At 48.3% G+C, this 18,055-nt stretch overlaps 1 protein-coding gene across 5 annotated transcripts in view; it reads left to right on the top strand.

Moving 5' to 3' along the window:
- The window catches only part of CHCHD3 (coiled-coil-helix-coiled-coil-helix domain containing 3), a 217,591-nt gene extending 209,120 nt beyond the window's left edge, over positions 1–8,471 (top strand). For 3 of the 5 annotated variants that reach the window (XM_053407490.1, XM_053407491.1, XM_053407495.1), the window contains one exon: positions 7,783–8,471. In XM_053407490.1, coding sequence (XP_053263465.1) covers positions 7,783–8,224 — 442 coding nt within the window. In that variant the 3' untranslated portion in view covers positions 8,225–8,471. The remainder of the gene's footprint in view (positions 1–7,782) is intronic. The other 2 variants (XM_053407492.1, XM_053407493.1) reach the window with 1 other exon arrangement.
- The last annotated feature ends 9,584 nt before the right edge of the window (positions 8,472–18,055 follow it).

Here is an 18,055-nt window from a genome sequence, read left to right as displayed (position 1 = left end):
AGCAAAGGTTTATTTTGTGCTTCATTTCCCCCCCTGAAATGCACAGCCCCATGCCACAGAAGTCCTCCTTTAGGCAGACAACGAAGCATTTTCCTTACTTGGCAATGATGCCCCAACCGTTCCAAAATCTGTCACTGTTTCTTTTTCTTTTTTAAAAATGTTTTATTAATAAACAACATAAACCAATGGAGTAAGAGCGTAAAGAAATATCATTATTGCAGCATGCTGAAAGCAGCATAAATTAGACATCGTCAAACTTTCTGAAATGGCAGGAATAGAAGGTGGAGTCATGGCTGTCATCCGCATATTTGCTGAGCGTCCAGAGAAGCATCGCATACTATCGCTGCTGTGCCTTCTGGAAGAACATCAGCACCCCAGTACCGCACTTCCTTCCTGATGCAGATGTTAAGTTTTGACGGCCCTCTAACTGTCAGTGGGATTTCACTCCACTCTCATGAACCTGTTCTAGGATATGGATATACAGAACACAGCTTGCGGTGCATGTTAAAACAGGCACAAATACAAGATGGGTGACACCTGGCTTGAGAGCACTACATGTGAAAAGGATCTAGGAGTCTTGGTTGACCACAAACTAGACATGAGCCAACAGTGTGACGCGGCAGCTAAAAAAGCCAATGCAATTCTGGGCTGCATCAATAGGAGTATAGCATCTAGATCAAGGGAAGTAATAGTGCCACTGTATTCTGCTCTGGTCAGACCTCACCTGGAGTACTGTGTCCAGTTCTGGGCACCACAGTTCAAGAAGGACACTGAGAAACTGGAACGTGTCCAGAGGAGGGCAACCAAAATGGTCAAAGGCCTGGAAACGATGCCTTATGAGGAACGGCTAAGGGAGCTGGGCATGTTTAGCCTGGAGAAGAGGAGGTTAAGGGGTGATATGATAGCCATGTTCAAATATATAAAAGGATGTCACATAGAGGAGGGAGAAAGGTTGTTTTCTGCTGCTCCAGAGAAGCGGACACGGAGCAATGGATCCAAACTACAAGAAAGAAGATTCCACCTAAACATTAGGAAGAACTTCCTGACAGTAAGAGCTGTTCGACAGTGGAATTTGCTGCCAAGGAGTGTGGTGGAGTCTCCTTCTTTGGAGGTCTTTAAGCAGAGGCTTGACAACCATATGTCAGGAGTGCTCTGATGGTGTTTCCTGCTTGGCAGGGGGTTGGACTCGATGGCCCTTGTGGTCTCTTCCAACTCTATGATTCTATGATTCTAGGTGGTCTGGAATCCTGGGCAGGTTAGGAGGAGGCTGGGGGTCCCTAAGACCCTACCAAAATGGTGTTTCCTAGAGTCCTTTGAGAGCAGCAATAGCAGTTAAACCATGCTCATGTGTGTTTGGATGTGCCCATATGGGAGCAGAAAGCGCTTTTATCATGCTATTGAAAATGCTTAGAGGGAGCTATATTTTTACTCCTACATCCCAAGGGAGGATGTTTTTGTAGTCCTCGTGGGCCGTAGGTGGGGGTGCAGTTCCCCCCCCCTTATGCTGCCGGTGACTGAAGAGTCTAAACAAATAGTTGGCTTTGAAGCTGCTCCGAAAAAGGCTGTATGAAAACCAGACCGTGATTAACACAGACAGATGCATGCGAGGGGATGAATAAGCCGAGGAGAGGGAAATCAGGGGACGAAGAAGCCAATCCGAAATCGGCTACCGGAGAACAGCAGCAACAAAAATTGCGTTTGGAAACCGGCTCAATAACGCCGAGAAGCAGACACAGGAGGGAATCTGAAATCCAGGTAGCGATGCCTCCCACCAGGACGGCAGCCGAAGACTCTTTTTGTGCTGCTCATAAATTGAATTTATTGACTCCTCTTTCCTTCCTGCCTCGATTGCAATCGGCTCGTCTTGTCATCTGCACACTCCGTATTTCGCACTCGGTAATCTCCCGGCTCCATCTCCCCCTTAGAAAAACCTCGTGGAGCTGCTAATATTGAGGGCTTTGACACTTGGCTGTATCTCGAGTTAAATCTTTATCTGAAGTTCTCTCAAGGCAGTTTGATAAAGCGAAGCGTATTATTGATATATTCCTCCCCTCCACCGGAGCAGGGTTCCGATGACGACAGTTGTTTATCGTGACCATGTTTATCAAGGCAAGGCAGTGGCGGCCGGCTGCAATCAGCGTTTATGCGCACTTACAGCAAGAATGGGATCTCGAAGGGGTGGAAACATATCAATAAGCTTTTCTCCCTCTGTCACAACTCTGGAACTCGTGGACATTCAAGGAAGCTGACTGTTGGATCAGAACAGATAACAGAAAGTGCTTCTCCATGCAGTGCTTAGTTAAACTGTGGAACTCACTGCCACATGTATTTCTTCTGTGTTTCCCATAAGCATCCGGTTGGCCGGCCACTGTGAGAACAGGTTGCTGGACTAGATAGGCCTTTGGTCTGACAGCTAGCTTAGTTGCACTGAGCAGGGATGTAGCCAGTTGGTCTTGCCACATGCACCGTGCCAGTTTCTTAAGCAACCAGGTGTACTCTTGCTCCTAGTGCAGGGGTTGGCAACCTAAGGCCCATGGGCCACAAGCGGCCCATGGAGGTCATTTAACCGGCCCACAAACAGAGCCATTTGCTCGGGGAGTCCCCATGTGCTGCACTAAACCAGCGCAGTGCGGGGACTCGCTTCCGCGATGCCGGAAATTGCGCCTGCACAGACGCGGACTCCGGAAATCGCGGGCAGGTGTGCGCGTGATCCGGCCCACGGAGGGATCTCCGCTGGAGTAAACCGGCCCAGGCGAGGTAAGCCTTGCCGACCCCTGTCCTAGTCCCTCTCCTCACCATGACCACCTCCCACCAAAAATACCGTATTTTTTGCTCTATAAGACTCACTTTTTCCCTCCTAAAAAGTAAGGGGAAATGTGTGTGTGTCTTATGGAGTGAATGCGGGCTGTGCAGCTATCCCAGAAGCCAGAACAGGAAGAGGGATCGCTGCTTTCGCTGCGCAGCGATCCCTCTTGCTGTTCTGGCTTCTGGGATTCAGATTTTTTCTTCTTCTTGTTTTCCTTCTCCAAAAACTAGGTGCGTCTTATAGAGCAAAAAAAATATGGTATGTATTTCCCAGCTCAGGTTCATCAGCTTCATTCTTGGAATATATTGAGAGCTATTGGGGGGTGGGTGGGAATATATTCCCCTCCATCAGCCAAACCCCTTGTGCTCAGAATTGTTTGCCTTGATCGTTGCTATAATATTGTCCTTTATCTAAGCAGCTAAAAAGTATGCTGAGGAGGCACAGACGATTCTGCTTTTCTGCCTGAAAGTCCTGCGCCTGCTGTTCTGATTGAAGTCATTGCAGTGAATAATTTGGCACACATGTGAGAGAGATTGTTTTTAACCAAGGGAAATGCCCAACAATTAGCAAGTTTTCTGAGCAATTAATCCAAAATGTTGCAGGTGTAGCTGCTGCTGCTTCAAAAACACAGAATGGAACCCCCTGCGTACCCAACTCAATCTTCTCTGTGTCATACAGGGCATCTCTTGCAGTGGAAATGTGGGTGGTTGTTTTCCCCCCGTCTTTACAGTGGAAATGGTGTTTTGTGTGTTTTTTAATCTGTCAGCAATCTGTGTGATGGGCAGCCACCTGTATTTTCCTGCCTCACCTGGCAGATTCCTAGAGGGAAGTAGCGGGGTTCTGCTTTTCAAGTTGTGGCATTCCTCACCCCACCCCCCACTTTGCCCCTGAAAGATATTATGTTAATTTATGCAGTGTTTAAATTTATGCAGTGTTGAATGTTAAGAGCTTGGCTATGTGTTGCATTCATCACACGGAAAGTATCCAAGCATAAGCCAGGCTTTAGCTGCTGAGATTTCCGAATGTTCCCTGGAGGCAGGCGGAGAAAACTATAGAGAAGGTTCTGGCCCCCTTTCTCCCTGCATAGCTCCTTGAGGGGCTAGCTGTCTTTGGGGAGAGGAGTGGAGACCTAGACAAGGAGAAAGACAAGAGGGAGAAAGATTACCAAGGGCTCCTGTTTTCCTGCAAGCTCCTGTAGATTACCCTGCCTGTCTCCAGGGAACTTCAGGTTTTTTAATAGTCAGAGCCCAGTTCACGCTCTTCACACCATGAGAGTAACGTGTAGGCAGGCTTTTCATAATAAGATTCTGTTGCAGAAGATGCCTTCCTGTTGCAAGGAAGAAGCCATCAAGGTTATATGAATGGGTGAAACAAGCTAGCGTAGAATAAAATGCACCCAAACATGCACTCTGTGTAAACCCAGGACCCTGCACCACTGTGCCATCATCACAGGTGGGAAGAAAATGTCTTGCAAGAACATCGGGAGGGAAAATACGCTAGGGCAAACTTTCCCCCCTTGCACCCCACTTCAGGAGCCTCCGCACCACAATGGCAATGTGAAGAGGAGCCCTTGTTGTTGCCATCCGTCTGTCTCGAGAGGCAAAGGAAGGTGCCAGCGTGGGCTGAAGTCAAACCGCTGTATTAGCAGCACACGAAGTGACCTCCCTGGGGCGCAAGCCTGGCCAGTGTGTCTGGAGGTCTTGGGATGCCCAGGCAACAAGATCCTTCTCTTAGCCTTGATAATGTGAAGCAAAGGAAAGGAGAGCAATATGTTTGGCACCAGCTTGGCTGCAGGAGTTGCTGGAAGGAGGCGTACAAGGCGCCATCCAACCGTCTTGGGCACTCCACTCTGGATATGTGTAGGGTTAACTCCTTAGCCTTTTCTTCTCCCAAAGATATCCTGCAAGGAAGAAGAAGAGTAGTTTGGATTTGATATCCCACTTTATCACTACCCGAAGGAGTCTCAAAGTGGCTAACATTCTCCTTTCCCTTCCTCCCCCACAACAAACACTCTGTGAGGTGAGTGGGGCTGAGAGACTCCAGAGAAGTGTGACTGGCCCAAGGTCACCCAGCAGCTGCATGTGGAGGAGTGGGGAAGCGAACCCGGTTCACCAGATTACAAGTCCACCGCTCTTAACCACTACATCACACTGGGTCTCTGGCAGTGGAGGTTTAGGATCAGAGTTTCCTTCTCCTAGATGGGCTGCCTTCCCGGGTTGCCTGCATATCAATGCCAGAGGGACGCTGGTACCATTTATCAATGCCAAGTGTGATCAGAAGATTAAGCATAAAATGGGTGGCCAAACTTTTTTCAAAGAGGGCCAGATTTGATGACGTGAAGGGCCGTGGGGGTCGACCAAAGGGCCAGCCAAAGTTGTTGACCTTTTTAGGATTGAAGTTGTTGAGCCTTTTTTTAGGATTTTACCCCAGGAAATAAACTGCCACAGGGGCCAGATTAAACCGACTGGCAGGCCAGATTATGCCCCTGAAACGGACTTTGGACATGCCTGCTCTACAGCATATTTGGTCTCATCTGCTCAGGCTGCACGCAGGGGCAGTTGGGAACTCACCAAGCCCTTAGTAGCAGGCTAAAAGATTGGGAAATGTGGCGCGGCTGCCGATTTTCATCACAGGTGCAAGCTGCTTTCGTGCAAAGTGTGTTTGCAAAGGGGACATGTCTGGTCTCCGCACGTCGGCGCTCCCCTCTGTTCTGCTGGCAGTGCTGTTTCTCAAGATTGAGTGGCAGGTGTTGATTTTCATATAGATCGCAAAAAAAGGTTGTTGGGATCGTTGCAATATTGCTGCTGTTTGTTATTTGAAATAGCACCCTTAAGGCACATTGAGCTTTGCAGAGTAAACAGCAGCAACAACAACAACAGAGGGAGGGAGGAAGAAAAGGTTCCTGCCCCAGGGAGCATACAGTCTACATTTCAACAAAAGGAGGGGAGCACCAAGTGTACCAAACGGAGGGGTGGGAGAAGCGGGGTAAGGAGGGATGAATCTTGACATTTTAGACTTCATTGCAGTCAAGTATCAGTTTTGGGAGTGTCAGTTAAGCCAACAGCTTCACTGCAATAGTGGCTTTGTGGAGGAAGCAGGTAAGAATTAGGAGGCAACAGAAAAGAAGAAGAGGAGTTTGGATTTGATATCCTGCTTTATCATTACCCAAAGGAATCTCAAAGCGGCTAACATTCTCCTTTTCCTTCCTCCCCCACAACAAACACTCTGTGAGGTGAGTGGGGCTGAAAGACTTCAGAAAAGTGTGACTAGCTCAAGGTCACCCAGCAGCTGCATGTGGAGGAGCAGGGAAGCGAACCCAGTTCACCAGATTACGAGTCCACCATTCTTAACCACTACACCACACTGGCTCTCTAGGAGGCGGAGGGAGCAACACTTGCCCAGGACTTTCCTACCAGACAGAGCCCAGTTGTGTTGCATATGGCTGGAGCCCCAAGCAATGGTCACCTGCCTTCCCTCACTTAAAGAGAGGCAAAAAGTATGTTGCCTGCCTCTCCACCTGCAGGGTGACACATAGGCAGTTTGGTCTCCCAGCCTTCTCAATTTGCATTCAGGATGCTTGAAGGATACTTCAAAAGGGTGATGCTGGTGAGGGCTCTCTGAATGGGACCATGGGTTGCCTTCCTTTGCAGTCCTGTGGGGATGGTGCCTTCCAGCTCACTTCTCTGAGCCACCTGCAGCTCTTTTGGTCTGCTGCCGTCTCACCTGCTGTCAGGAGTGCGTGCAGGATGGCCCTGTGACCAATAGGACTTTGCAGGACTGGGGCCTTCCTAAGTTTCTGAAGAGGCAATGCGCGGCCGCACAGGTGAGGCCGATTGGTAACTCACAGCCCCTGGTGGCAGGAGCAGGGAAGGGATATAAGTTAAGCATTTCCCTTCAGCTCTTTGCCACAGCAACACACTTCCTGCCTTGCTGCGTTTGGCTTCTTGCTTCCTGATCCTTGAACCTCGGCTACTTGACTCCCTGCTTCTTGATCCTCGTACCCCTGACTTTGTGCCTCCTTGCTTCCCGACCCTCGGACCCTTGGCTTCTTGACTCCCGGCTCTCTGACCCTCGGACTCTTGGCTTCCTGACTCCTGGCTTCTGGACTCCCGTTCCGGCTCCCACCCTGCCATCTTGCCCCCGGTCCTGACGTCCCCTGCTGGGACTTGGATCGCCCGTGAACCAGACCGTGACCCCTGCAGCCTCCTGGTGGCATGCAGCTGGGCTCAGATTCTGCCATGGGGGCAGGTGGAGTGGGGCTGCTGCTGTTGGGAGAATAATCGCCCTGCCTTTTGGTTGTGTCATTGGGTCAGATGGTGTCCTGGCCCCTTTTTTGGGGAGTTTGGGGGGTGTAAAGTTTTTTTTATTTCATTTTACAATATATATAAAACAGAGAGAACAGTTTTAACAACAGATGGAAATTACCTGTGCCAGAGGCAGGGAAGATATCCCAGAAAAAAGGGAACCTTGCAGGTGAGCGCTAGAAAGGTTCACCTCTCTCTCTGTGGGACAAGCTGAGATTTACCTGTGAATGAGGACTTTGTATTCTTATTCTTCTTTCTTTGTTTTTGTTTAGATTAGTTTGTTTTTCATTGTAATGCATTATGAAAGATCTTAATAAAATCATACATTCCCCCCCAAAAAAGATGATGAAACTTGAGAGATGAAAAACCAATCTATAAAGTAGGCACATTGAATGAGTACAGCTACAGATGGGTTAAAACAACTAAAATAAAGCACATTAGCGTTATCTGATTATCAAATCTGCCAGGCTTGTGATAAAGGTCGTCTTCAAAGGATGGTTCCATCGCACATGTAACAGTAAAGGAATGCCAAATGATATTAAAAGTGTCTGGAGGTTCTAGTCCTTGTCGAAATCTCAAATTAGCCCCCCTTAACCCTTCTGTTTTCAGGCACACTGTTTCCCTTCATGGTGGGGTTGAAACTTCACCTTGCTCCTTTTCGTTCCCTTGCAGAGCCTGGCTGGCAGAGGAGGATAGAAGCCCCTTCGCGTCAAGTGTCCACCCATCAACTCCAGTTCCAGCAGCAGAACGGGGCGTTTTATTCGAGAGCCATCCAGCAGCCCATTTGCAGGGCAGGTGGGAGAGAGAGAAAGAGGAGAATCTAGAAGGGCCAAATCAAGACCGTAGGATGCGGCAGCTCAATCAGCGTGGCCAAGACCCGAATCTCATTATGCTAGATATCACACATCGGAGGGCAGCTTGTGAAACCCACTTGCCGGTGATTGCAGGAAGGCAAGGCAGAAACGCTCCCCTGACCTTAGGAGGAGGTGGAATATTTCATCCCAACACTGCCGTTTTCTCTGCAGACCCTGCTTTTGCTGCCAGCCCTTCCCTGGGCCTGTGTTGGCCGCCTCCTGCTGCGTCCCTCAAAGAATTGTGTTTTTCCTTTGCATAATCATGAGAATGTTGGTTTAATTTATTGCCAAAATTATGTCACTGGGAGGGTCATCTGTCTTCCCCCCTCTGCTGGAATCATGTTTCTAAAACCTCCATTGCATGGGAGTTCATTGATTGCAAATTATAATTGTAATAAGGCATTTGATTACACGGTAACCGTAGCTTGTGATTGTGCTGTGCTGTCACCAAGTACTGACAATTATGTTCTCTCGGCATCGATAATAAAACGCGCTTCGTGAAACGGAGGGTTGTCTCTCCCTGGCCTGTTCTTCTTGTGGGGAGGGAAGCCTGGGTAGGTCGCAGGACCCATGGAAAGGAAAGGGACAGATTTCACGGGGGCTCATGTGTCCCATGCGGGGAGTCAGACGCAGGTCAGGAAGGAAGGAAGAAAATCTCTCATGCTGGTGAAGTTAGCTGGAAATGAAATACAACTCAGCCTCGTTGTCACAGCAACAATTCCTAGTAGGACTTGCCCCTTTGGAGCAGTTGCCAGGACTGAAGGTCCCTGCCTTCTACCGCCCTTAAGGCTCCTCCTTTCCCAGATGTTTCCCAAGCACCTCTGGCCTCTGTTCTGCTCCCCTCATTACTCTGTGGGTTCTTGGAGACTAGCGGGAAGGGAGCTTGTCACAGTAGGAGAGGGAGACTCTCTGGCTGCTTCTCTCCCCCCCCCCCCTTTTGAATTATTTTTATTAGTTGCAAACAGGTAAATACAGTGGTACCTCGGGTTACATATGCTTCAGGTTACAGACTCCGCTAACGCAGGAATAGCACCTCGGGTTAAGAACTTGGCTTCAGGATGAGAACAGAAATCGCGCAGCAGCAGCGTGGCAGCCCCCATTAGCTAAAGTGGTGCTTCAGGTTCAGAACAGTTTCAGGTTAAGAACGGAACTCCAGAACGAATTAAGTAGGTAACCAGAGGTACCACTGTACATCAAATATACATAAATAAAACTAAAAAGAAAAATAGAGAATATAAAAAGAAAAAAGAAACAGAACAAAGAACAAAAAATAGATAAATATTTTCATATCAACTTCTACATAGGGAGTTCAAGCCTTTTTTAAACAACTTCGGCTTGGCTCCTTATTTCATATTTCTTGACTTCCTGCTATCAATGGACATACTTGTAAATCAATATTTTTTTCCAGATAACTGTATTCAAATGGTAAATCTTGGAGAGACAGTCTGACTGTCAGTGAGATTTAATCTATGCTAAGCCAGGTGGTGTTCTGGAAGCCTTCTTTCTCCATGTTTATTAGGGACTCCCTGGCTTCTTCAGCTATCTCTTGAGCCGGCCCCTCTGCTTCAGCCTCAGAGCCTGAACTGCTCCCTTTCACAGGTTCCTCCTGCTCACTAAACCCTGTTGCCCCTTCAGCATTCAGCCTCTACTCACAATCTTCTCCCTCTGACCTCTCCTCTGTTTCCCACCACCAATTCCCAGGCTTGGAGCCTTCTTCCTCTCAGGTTTCCGGGGGGTGGGGTTCACCGATTGGTGCCTCCCACTGCTCCTCTTCGTACAGCCAGTCCCTGGCATCATGCTCAACAGCTACTCTCCTCCTATTTCTCATCAGGCTCACCTCCAAATTGCGAAATTTAATTCTTTTAGCATTTCTACACCCTAATGATGAATGTGTTTTCTTTGGAGTTTCGTGGCTTCGGGAAGGGCCTCGTTTCAGATTCCCGTGCCCATGCGTCTGCGCGCAGAGCTGCCAGCTCAAATAATGTATCTAAGGGGTCGCCAACATGGTGCCCTTAACAAAACAGGTAACGTATCTCTACTTAGTACCACTTACAGGGCGTGTGGGGTCCTGCTGCAGTGTTTTAAAATTGCACTCAGTTCATAGAGCAGGTTAATTCTGTATCCAGGTCAGCTGTTTACCAGCTCCATCTGGTACGCAGGATGAGACCCTATCTGCCCGCAGACTGTCTCTCCAGAGTGGTGCATGCTCTAGTTATCTCTCACTTGGACTGCTGCAATGCGCTGTACATGGGGCTACCTTTGAAGGTGACCCGGAAATTACAACTAATCCAGAATGCGGCAGCCAGACTGGTGACTGGGAGCGGCCGCCAAGACCACATAACACCGGTCTTGAAAGACCTACACTGGCTCCCAGTATGTTTCCGAGCACAATTCAAAGTGTTGGCACTGACCTTTAAATTCCTAAACGGCCTCGGTCCTGTATACCTGAAGGAGCGTCTCCACCTCCATTGTTCTGCCCGGACACTGAGGTCCATCGCCGAGGGCCTTCTGGCGGTTCCCTCACTGTGAGAAGCCAAGTTACAAGGAACCAGGCAGAGGGCCTTCTCGGTAGTGGCACCCTACCTGTGGAACGCCCTCCCACCAGATGTCAAAGAGAAAAATAACTACCAAACTTTTAGAAGACATCTGAAGGCAGCCCTGTTTGGGGAAGCTTTTAATGTGTAATAGGTTATTTGTATTTTAGTGTTCTGTTGGAAGCCGCCCAGAGTGGCTGGGGAAACCCAGCCAGATGGGCAGGGTATGTATAAACAAACAAACAAACAAACAAATAAATAAATATTAACATGCAACTACTGCATATAAGCATCCTTAATAATAATAAGCTCTCCAGCTGCTTGGTCCAATTCTTTTCAGGTGTAAATGAAGATAGCCTTCTAAATAAGGTCCCCTGTTTTGCAATCTGAAGATGCTGCAACGTTCCAGGTTTAACAAGTGCAGCTGTTTTGACTTGGGTCCCTGTTTATTAAGGGACTGGTGTGGCGTATGGCCAGTGAGCTGCTGTTGCTGCAGCAGGAGGAGGATCCCATTCTTTCCACTTGGACTGAGCATGGACCTGCTGGTGCAGAGCTAAAGAGAAGCCCTGGCACCCCAGGCTTGGAGTTGAGGGAGCCACTTCCCAAGACAATGGAGTTTAAATGCACCGTTCTTCAAATGATGAGAAGTAGAAAGTGCAAGTCCTCCGGGGATGGATTCTGGGGCCTGTGCTTTCCAGCTTCTTCATGAACGATCTGTAGAGTTCGAAGTGAGCAGTGGGGGGGGGGGCAAGCTTGCTGACGACACTAAATTGTTCAGGGTCCTTGGAAACAAAAAGATTGCGAAGAGCTCCCAAAGGACCTCTCCAAACTGAGTGAATGGGTGGCAGACTGGCAGGTGTGTTTGAATGGAGACAAGTGGCGCATTTTGGCCACCGATGGCCATGCCCAAGACGTTTTGGCACCTGAAGCGAACCAAAATGCTGCCCCTCTCTCACGGTCCAGTTCACGGGTGATCAAAGTCCCGGCAGAGGACGTCAGGGGCAAGATGGCAGGGTGGGAGCAGGAACTGGGGTCCAGAAGCCAGGAGTCAGGAAGCCAAGAGTCTGAGGGTCAGAGAGCCAGGAGTCAAAATGCCAAGGGTCCGAGGGTCAGGAAGCAAGAAGAAGAAGAAGAAGAAGAAGAAGAAGAAGAAGAAGAAGAAGAAGAAGAAGAAGAAGAATCATAGAATTGGAAGAGACCACAAGGGCCATCGAGTCCAACCCCCTGCCAAGCAGGAAACACCATCAGAGCACTCCTGACATATGGTTGTCAAGCCTCTGCTTAAAGACCTCCAAAGAAGGAGACTCCACCACACTCCTTGGCAGCAAATTCCACTGTCGAACAGCTCTTACTGTCAGGAAGTTCTTCCTAATGTTTAAGAGGAGTTTGGATTTGATACCCCGCCTTTCACTCCCTTTAAGGAGTCTCAAAGCGGCTAACATTCTCCTTTCCCTTCCTCCCCCACAACAAACACTCTGTGAGGTGAGTGGGGCTGAGAGACTTCAGAGAAGTGTGACTGGCCCAAGGTCACCCAGCAGCTGCATGTGGAGGAGCGGAGACGCGAACCCGGTTCACCAGATTACGAGACTACCGCTCTTAACCACTACACCACACTGGCTCTCAAGGAGTCACAAAGTCAGGGGTCCGAGGATCAAGAAGCAGGGAGTCAAGAAGCCGAGGTTCAAGGATCAGGAAGCAAGAAGCCAAACTTCAAGGCAGGAAGCGTGTTGCTGCTGACCTTATATCCCTTCCCGGCTCTTGCCACCAGGTGCTGTGAGTTACCAATCAGCCTGTGCGGCCGCGCCTTGCCTCTTTAGAACAAACTTAGGAAGGCCAAGGTCCTGCAGAGTCCTATTGGTCACAGGGCCTGGCTCCTGCACGCACACCTGACACCCTCTCTCCACCAGGGAAGAAGGGGTGAGAGAAGACACACATCAGTAACAAGGAGTAATAAAGATTTGCATTGGGATCTGCTGCCTGAGGCGGTCGTCTCACCTTGCCTCATAGGTGGGCAGTTACTAGCCAGGATGGCTATAATCTGCCTGCACAGTTGGAGGCAATGATGCCTCTGAATACCTTTCACAGGTATTGATAAGTCCTCATCTTTTAAAGGGACGCGGGTGGCGCTGTGGGTTAAACCACAGAGCCTAGGACTTGCCGATCAGAAGGTCGGCGGTTCGAATCCCCGCGATGGGGTGAGCTCCCGTTGCTCGGTCCCTGCTCCTGCCAACCTAGCAGTTCGAAAGCACGTCAAAGTGCAAGTAGATAAATAGCTACCACTGTGGCGGGAAGGTAAATGGCGTTTCCGTGCGCTGCTCTGGTTCGCCAGAAGCGGCTTAGTCCTGCTGGCCACATGACCCGGAAGCTGTACACCGGCTCCCTCGGCCAGTAAAGCGAGATGAGCACCGCAACCCCAGAGTCTGCCACGATTGGACCTAATGGTCAGGGGTCCCTTTACCTTTACCATCTTTTAAAGAATGCTGCTCTCTCTCCCATTCTATGTCCAGGAAAGGCACAATGATCTCTCCCCCCCCCCCGTCTTCTTGGATAAGAAGTCAGTGTTGGATTTCTACTGAAACCCTGTATATCCCTCCTCCCTATTCCCCCAATTTGTTTTATACTGTCTTGGCACTGTGAATTGAAGAGGCTTCCGTTCAGGTTGGTTTTCCTTACAATAATATTTTATTAAGTTTAACAGTAGAAAAAGAAACAACCTAACAAAGAACAATAAAAACACAGGGAAAATATAAAACACAACAATACAAAATTTCACAATACATAAAATACAAACATTTAACCTAACAAGGGAAAAAGAAAAATCAATCAACACACAAAAATGAAATAAGAAAAAACACAAATCACTCTTTTCTAGTTATTCATCTTTGATTAACTTATTTTCCTGACTTCCTCACGCCTCCCTTTTTTGTATCCCTTTTTAACAGTTCAGCAAATTCATATCCTAGGTTGGTTTTCCTTACATTGCTATTTCCGTGGACAGCTTTTTAAAGTGTGCATCTCCTTACAAGCAACAAGAGAGGGTAAACTCAGCTAAATACCTACAACCTTCTCTTATTTATTTACCTGTTCTAATTCCCTAATTGGCAACATTTGAACTGCATTGTAGTGTGGAATTGCAGGCACACCTGCATATCTCATTGGTATTCAGGAGAGCTTCCAGTCGCTCTCCTGCATTAATTACTGAGGTGCGTTGTGATTACAGTTTAATTGATGGTATTTCGTGTGTGTGTGTGTTTTAAACGGTGCAAAAACGGGAGATGGGTTGTGAAGAGCGGAAGGAGCCAGGATGATTCCAGAGGGGAATAATCTTGCTCCCGGGTATGCTAACTTGGCACACAGGGTGGAAAAAAGCAGGCACATGAATGACTTGTTTATATGGGCGCTCTATGGAGTGTTTATACAAATCAGTTAACTTGCAAATAATGGTGTGTGTTCTTTAAGCCAAGACATTGGCAGAGCTGTTCTGTGGGTTACCTGCACAAGGTGTTGTTAAAAGAAAGAAAAATATTTGAGGGCCAGATCATACTACAAAACCAGGGAATGGTTTATTATTATTACTTAAGAATCTATAACCCACATGTTACACACACACACACACACACACAAAATATGAAGAAAAGGTTCATAAAACATCATTAAAAATATCAACATAACACCCATAAATACTGATTGATGAAAAGGGGGGGAGTCATATTGTAAAGACCTGTCAAAACTTTGTTATGTTTTCAAAAGACTTTAGAAGGAAAAGAAAGGTGGTCTGGTAGCAAAAGGGCAACCAGTGTAGTTCTCTCAGCAGCCAAGTAGATGTTGCTGTTCCCATGAGCAGTCTCTGGTGCGTTCTGCACCAGTTGCAGCTTCTGGACCAGATGCAAGGGCAGCAAGTTATATCAAGGAGGAAGAGTCTCGTTGTTGTTTAGTCGTTTAGTTGTGTCCAACTCTTCGTGACCCCATGGACCAGAGCACGCCAGGCACTCCTGTCTTCCACTGCCTCCCGCAGTTTGGTCAAACTCATGCTGGTAGCTTCGCGAACACTGTCCAACCATCTCATCCTCTGCCGTCCCCTTCTCCTTGTGCCCTCCATCTTTCCCAACATCAGGGTCTTTTCCAGGGAGTCTTCTCTTCTCAGGAGGTGGCCCAAGTCTTGGAGCCTTAGCTTCAGGATCTGTCCTTCCAGTGAGCACTCAGGGCTGATTTCCTTCAGAATGGATAGGTTTGATCTTCTTGCAGTCCATGGGACTCTCAAGAGTCTCCTCCAGCACCATAGCACCTCAGGAAGAGTACTCTGACCAAACAAGGGCACCAGGTTGCTCCCAAGATTGAGGGGGCCTGGCGTGCATCGTGCATGCGACATTGCGTCGTCTGGAGGAGGCTGAGTGGCCGGTGCTCTTTTTTTCTAGAAAAACAGGTGCCACAGCTGGCCATGAACACCTCCCTCGTTCTCTTAGAATGGCAATGGTGCTCACCTGAGAGCTGCTGGAACTGAGTTCCTGTGAGTTTCTCCTGTAAAAAGCCCTGGAGACTCTGGCCGCTTACGCTGCAATGTGGCCCCCTTTCCAACAAATATTGAGGGGGCTGGAGACACCTCAAGCCCCCCAGAGTTGGTGTGCTTGTGACCAAATGTTTAAATTACTTATGTGGATTAGTAATGACCCCGACATTTTTCAAGCTTTCATCTTTGAAAGTGGCAGAAACAGGAAGCAGATTCCCACCTCACCTCTCAATCCTACCGCTATTTTACCCTTTTGACAATGTTTTGAAAGCCATTTTTCATTCCTCCTCAAATGATCCCAACCGATACGAAACCTGAGGTAAACACAAATCAGCCAACACTCTTGGAGATGATGATGTTTGCCACATGATGGACAAACTTGGATACATGACGCCAGCACTAAGAGAATGAATTCTACTGGAACAAGGGCGATATTTTCTGTCGTGGTCACATGGGAAACCCTAGCCCTTCAGAATCAAACAACTTGTGAAGTCTTTTGTGAAATTCTCTGGGGGGGAAAAATCACCTAAAGACTCTCTGGATTCTGAGGAAGAGATATTTGAAATTACGTCTCTCCACTGTCCTTGGACTCCGCACAAATCCCAACAACCCAGAATAAGAAAAAAAGGACATTTCCCCTCCCTCACCTTGTTCCACTTGTCGTGAGACCTTTGGGGCTTCTTCGTAAGAGATCTAAAAATGAAACAGCCGTTCCAAATATAGAAAGCATATTTCAAAGTGCAGCCATAACGTTCCGTAGGTGCCAGGAGCCATCCTAAGGCCTCGATAGACAGGGTAATGTGTGAATTGTTAAAACACAGTTATCTGCCTTGTTAACAGGCCCGTGAAAGCTGGGGTCTCCGAATAGGTTTCCATCAGCCATTTCCCTGCAACAGGTCTCCATCTTTTGGTCTAGGACACAAAACTGGCCAAAGCAAATGTACCAGGGATGCGCAAGGGCCAGGGGCAAAACTGGCCAAAGCAACAGGTGGGCATTTTACCTTCCTGTAGTATTCTAGCCTCTGTGCGCACTCACACACCTCTCTCGAACCTCCACCCAGGCATGTTCAGAGCTTAAGGACACATTCCAAACAGGCTAAAATGTTCAAGGATATTTTGAAGCAGGGCCAGCGAGGGGGTGGTCTGGTTTCGAGGGCTACATTTGGCCCTCAGGCCTGAGATTCCCACCTCTAATCCCTCTTTGTTTGATGAAACAATTAACATTTTTGTGTAGCACATGTTGGAGGTGGTCGATTATTTTGTCTATCTGGGATCCACCATAACAAGCAACCTCTCCATCAACACTGAACTTAGGGACGTTTTTAATGTTTTATGGCATTATTATTATTATTATTATTATTATTATTAGTGGGACGCGGGTGGCGCTGTGGGTTAAACTACAGAGCCTAGGGCTTGCCGATCAGAAGGTTGACAGTTCGAATCCCCGTGATGGGGTGAGCTCCTGTTGCTCGGTCCCAGCTCCTGCCAACCTAGCAGTTCAAAAGCATGTCGAAGTGCAAGTAGATAAATAGGTACCGCTCCAGCGGGAAGGTAAACGGCGTTTCCATGAGCTGCTCTGGTTCGCCAGAAGCGGCTTAGTCATGCTGGCCACATGCCCTGGAAGATGTACGCCAGCTCCCTTGGCCAGTAAAGCGAGATGAGCGCCGTAACCTCAGAGTCGGCCGCGACTGGACCTAATGGTCAGGGGTCCCTTTACCTTTACTTTACCTATCATCATCATCATCAATAATATTTTGTTGGGAGCCACCCAGAGTGGTTGAGGTACAACGGCTCACCTCTCCTAATAGCTTTGGGAGATTGTGATGCCAGCAACCAATACCAAGATGACCCTACCATATGGGAATCCCTTGCAGATGACTGCAGTGCCTGGAGTCAGACAGTCGGGTTGTGCATCCACAGCAGTGATCAGAGGAGCGCAGAGAGAAGAAACGCCCTGGTGCATCTGCAGCAGCACAACCGGACATTGCCTTCTGCCCCAGCTGCAACAGAACATGTCTCTCCTCTATCTGTCTGTGCAGCCACAGCAGGCGCTGTGATTCTCCATTGGTTTGAGTTTGACTTCACCCCCAAAGGCTCATTCCTCCATTGTCTCCTGAGACAGACGGACCCAGGTTAATGACCTTCTGCGTTTCACTGATAAAACCACGGCTCAAAGGTCTAGTGCCACTCAAGGAAGACGTTATTGTCCCTTATTGCCACCCCCAATGGCACCTCACAGGGGATGCAGGGTCAGTCCCTTGACCCCTCCACCAGCCCCAACGCAATGAGACTGCAGGGATGAGGAGGGCAGCTTTGCCTTGTTTCTCCAACGATCACTCCTGGCATTAAAATTCTTTTCAATATTAGCTTTACATTTCGACAGCCTCTTCTTGACCTCGTCTCTCGGGAGAATCGCGTGATTTTTATAACCTTGCGAAGATAGCACTTCTTCCTTTAAAAAAAAACAAAAAACATTTGAAGGTAACCTCTGATTCAAATTAAAAAATAAAAAAGGTATTTGCATACTATCTTTAATATTTGAGCGGAGTTGCTGACAAGGTAGATTCCGTGGCTCAAAGGTCCGTCGCTTTGCCCCTGCGAAGGGGGTCTTTGGTTCTGGGGAGGGCGGGGGAATTTCTTCTGAGCGGAGCAGGGATGCCCCCCAGCTGGGATCACATCTGCTGGAATAAAATGTCACCTCTTGAAAAGAGAAGCTCTTTATGTCTGAGGTGCCAGATGTAGAAGAGTACTGCATCTCTCCCCCCCCCCCCGCTCCTTTCCCCGGTGTAATTCAAGAAGAAAATTCTGTCACCATCTCTGCAAAAGCCCTCATTAGTATCAAAATGGAGAGAATCAAGTGGCAGTAAGGACTGCTTTGGTGGACGACTGTAGTTCGCAGGAACCTGCCTCACTTCCATTGCTTCCCCTCCAGAGGAACCGACCACCTCACAAGCTGCTGCCCCAAGGCGTCCTCTTGGGGACACAGAGATTAGAGTCCTATAGTCAGCCAGATGATCCTACTGATATAAGTAAAAAAAAAACCCTGCTCC

Source organism: Podarcis raffonei, chromosome 10 (assembly GCF_027172205.1).
Source record: "Podarcis raffonei isolate rPodRaf1 chromosome 10, rPodRaf1.pri, whole genome shotgun sequence".
Taxonomy (NCBI): domain Eukaryota; kingdom Metazoa; phylum Chordata; class Lepidosauria; order Squamata; family Lacertidae; genus Podarcis; species Podarcis raffonei.
This window is presented reverse-complemented; position numbering and strand designations above follow the sequence as displayed.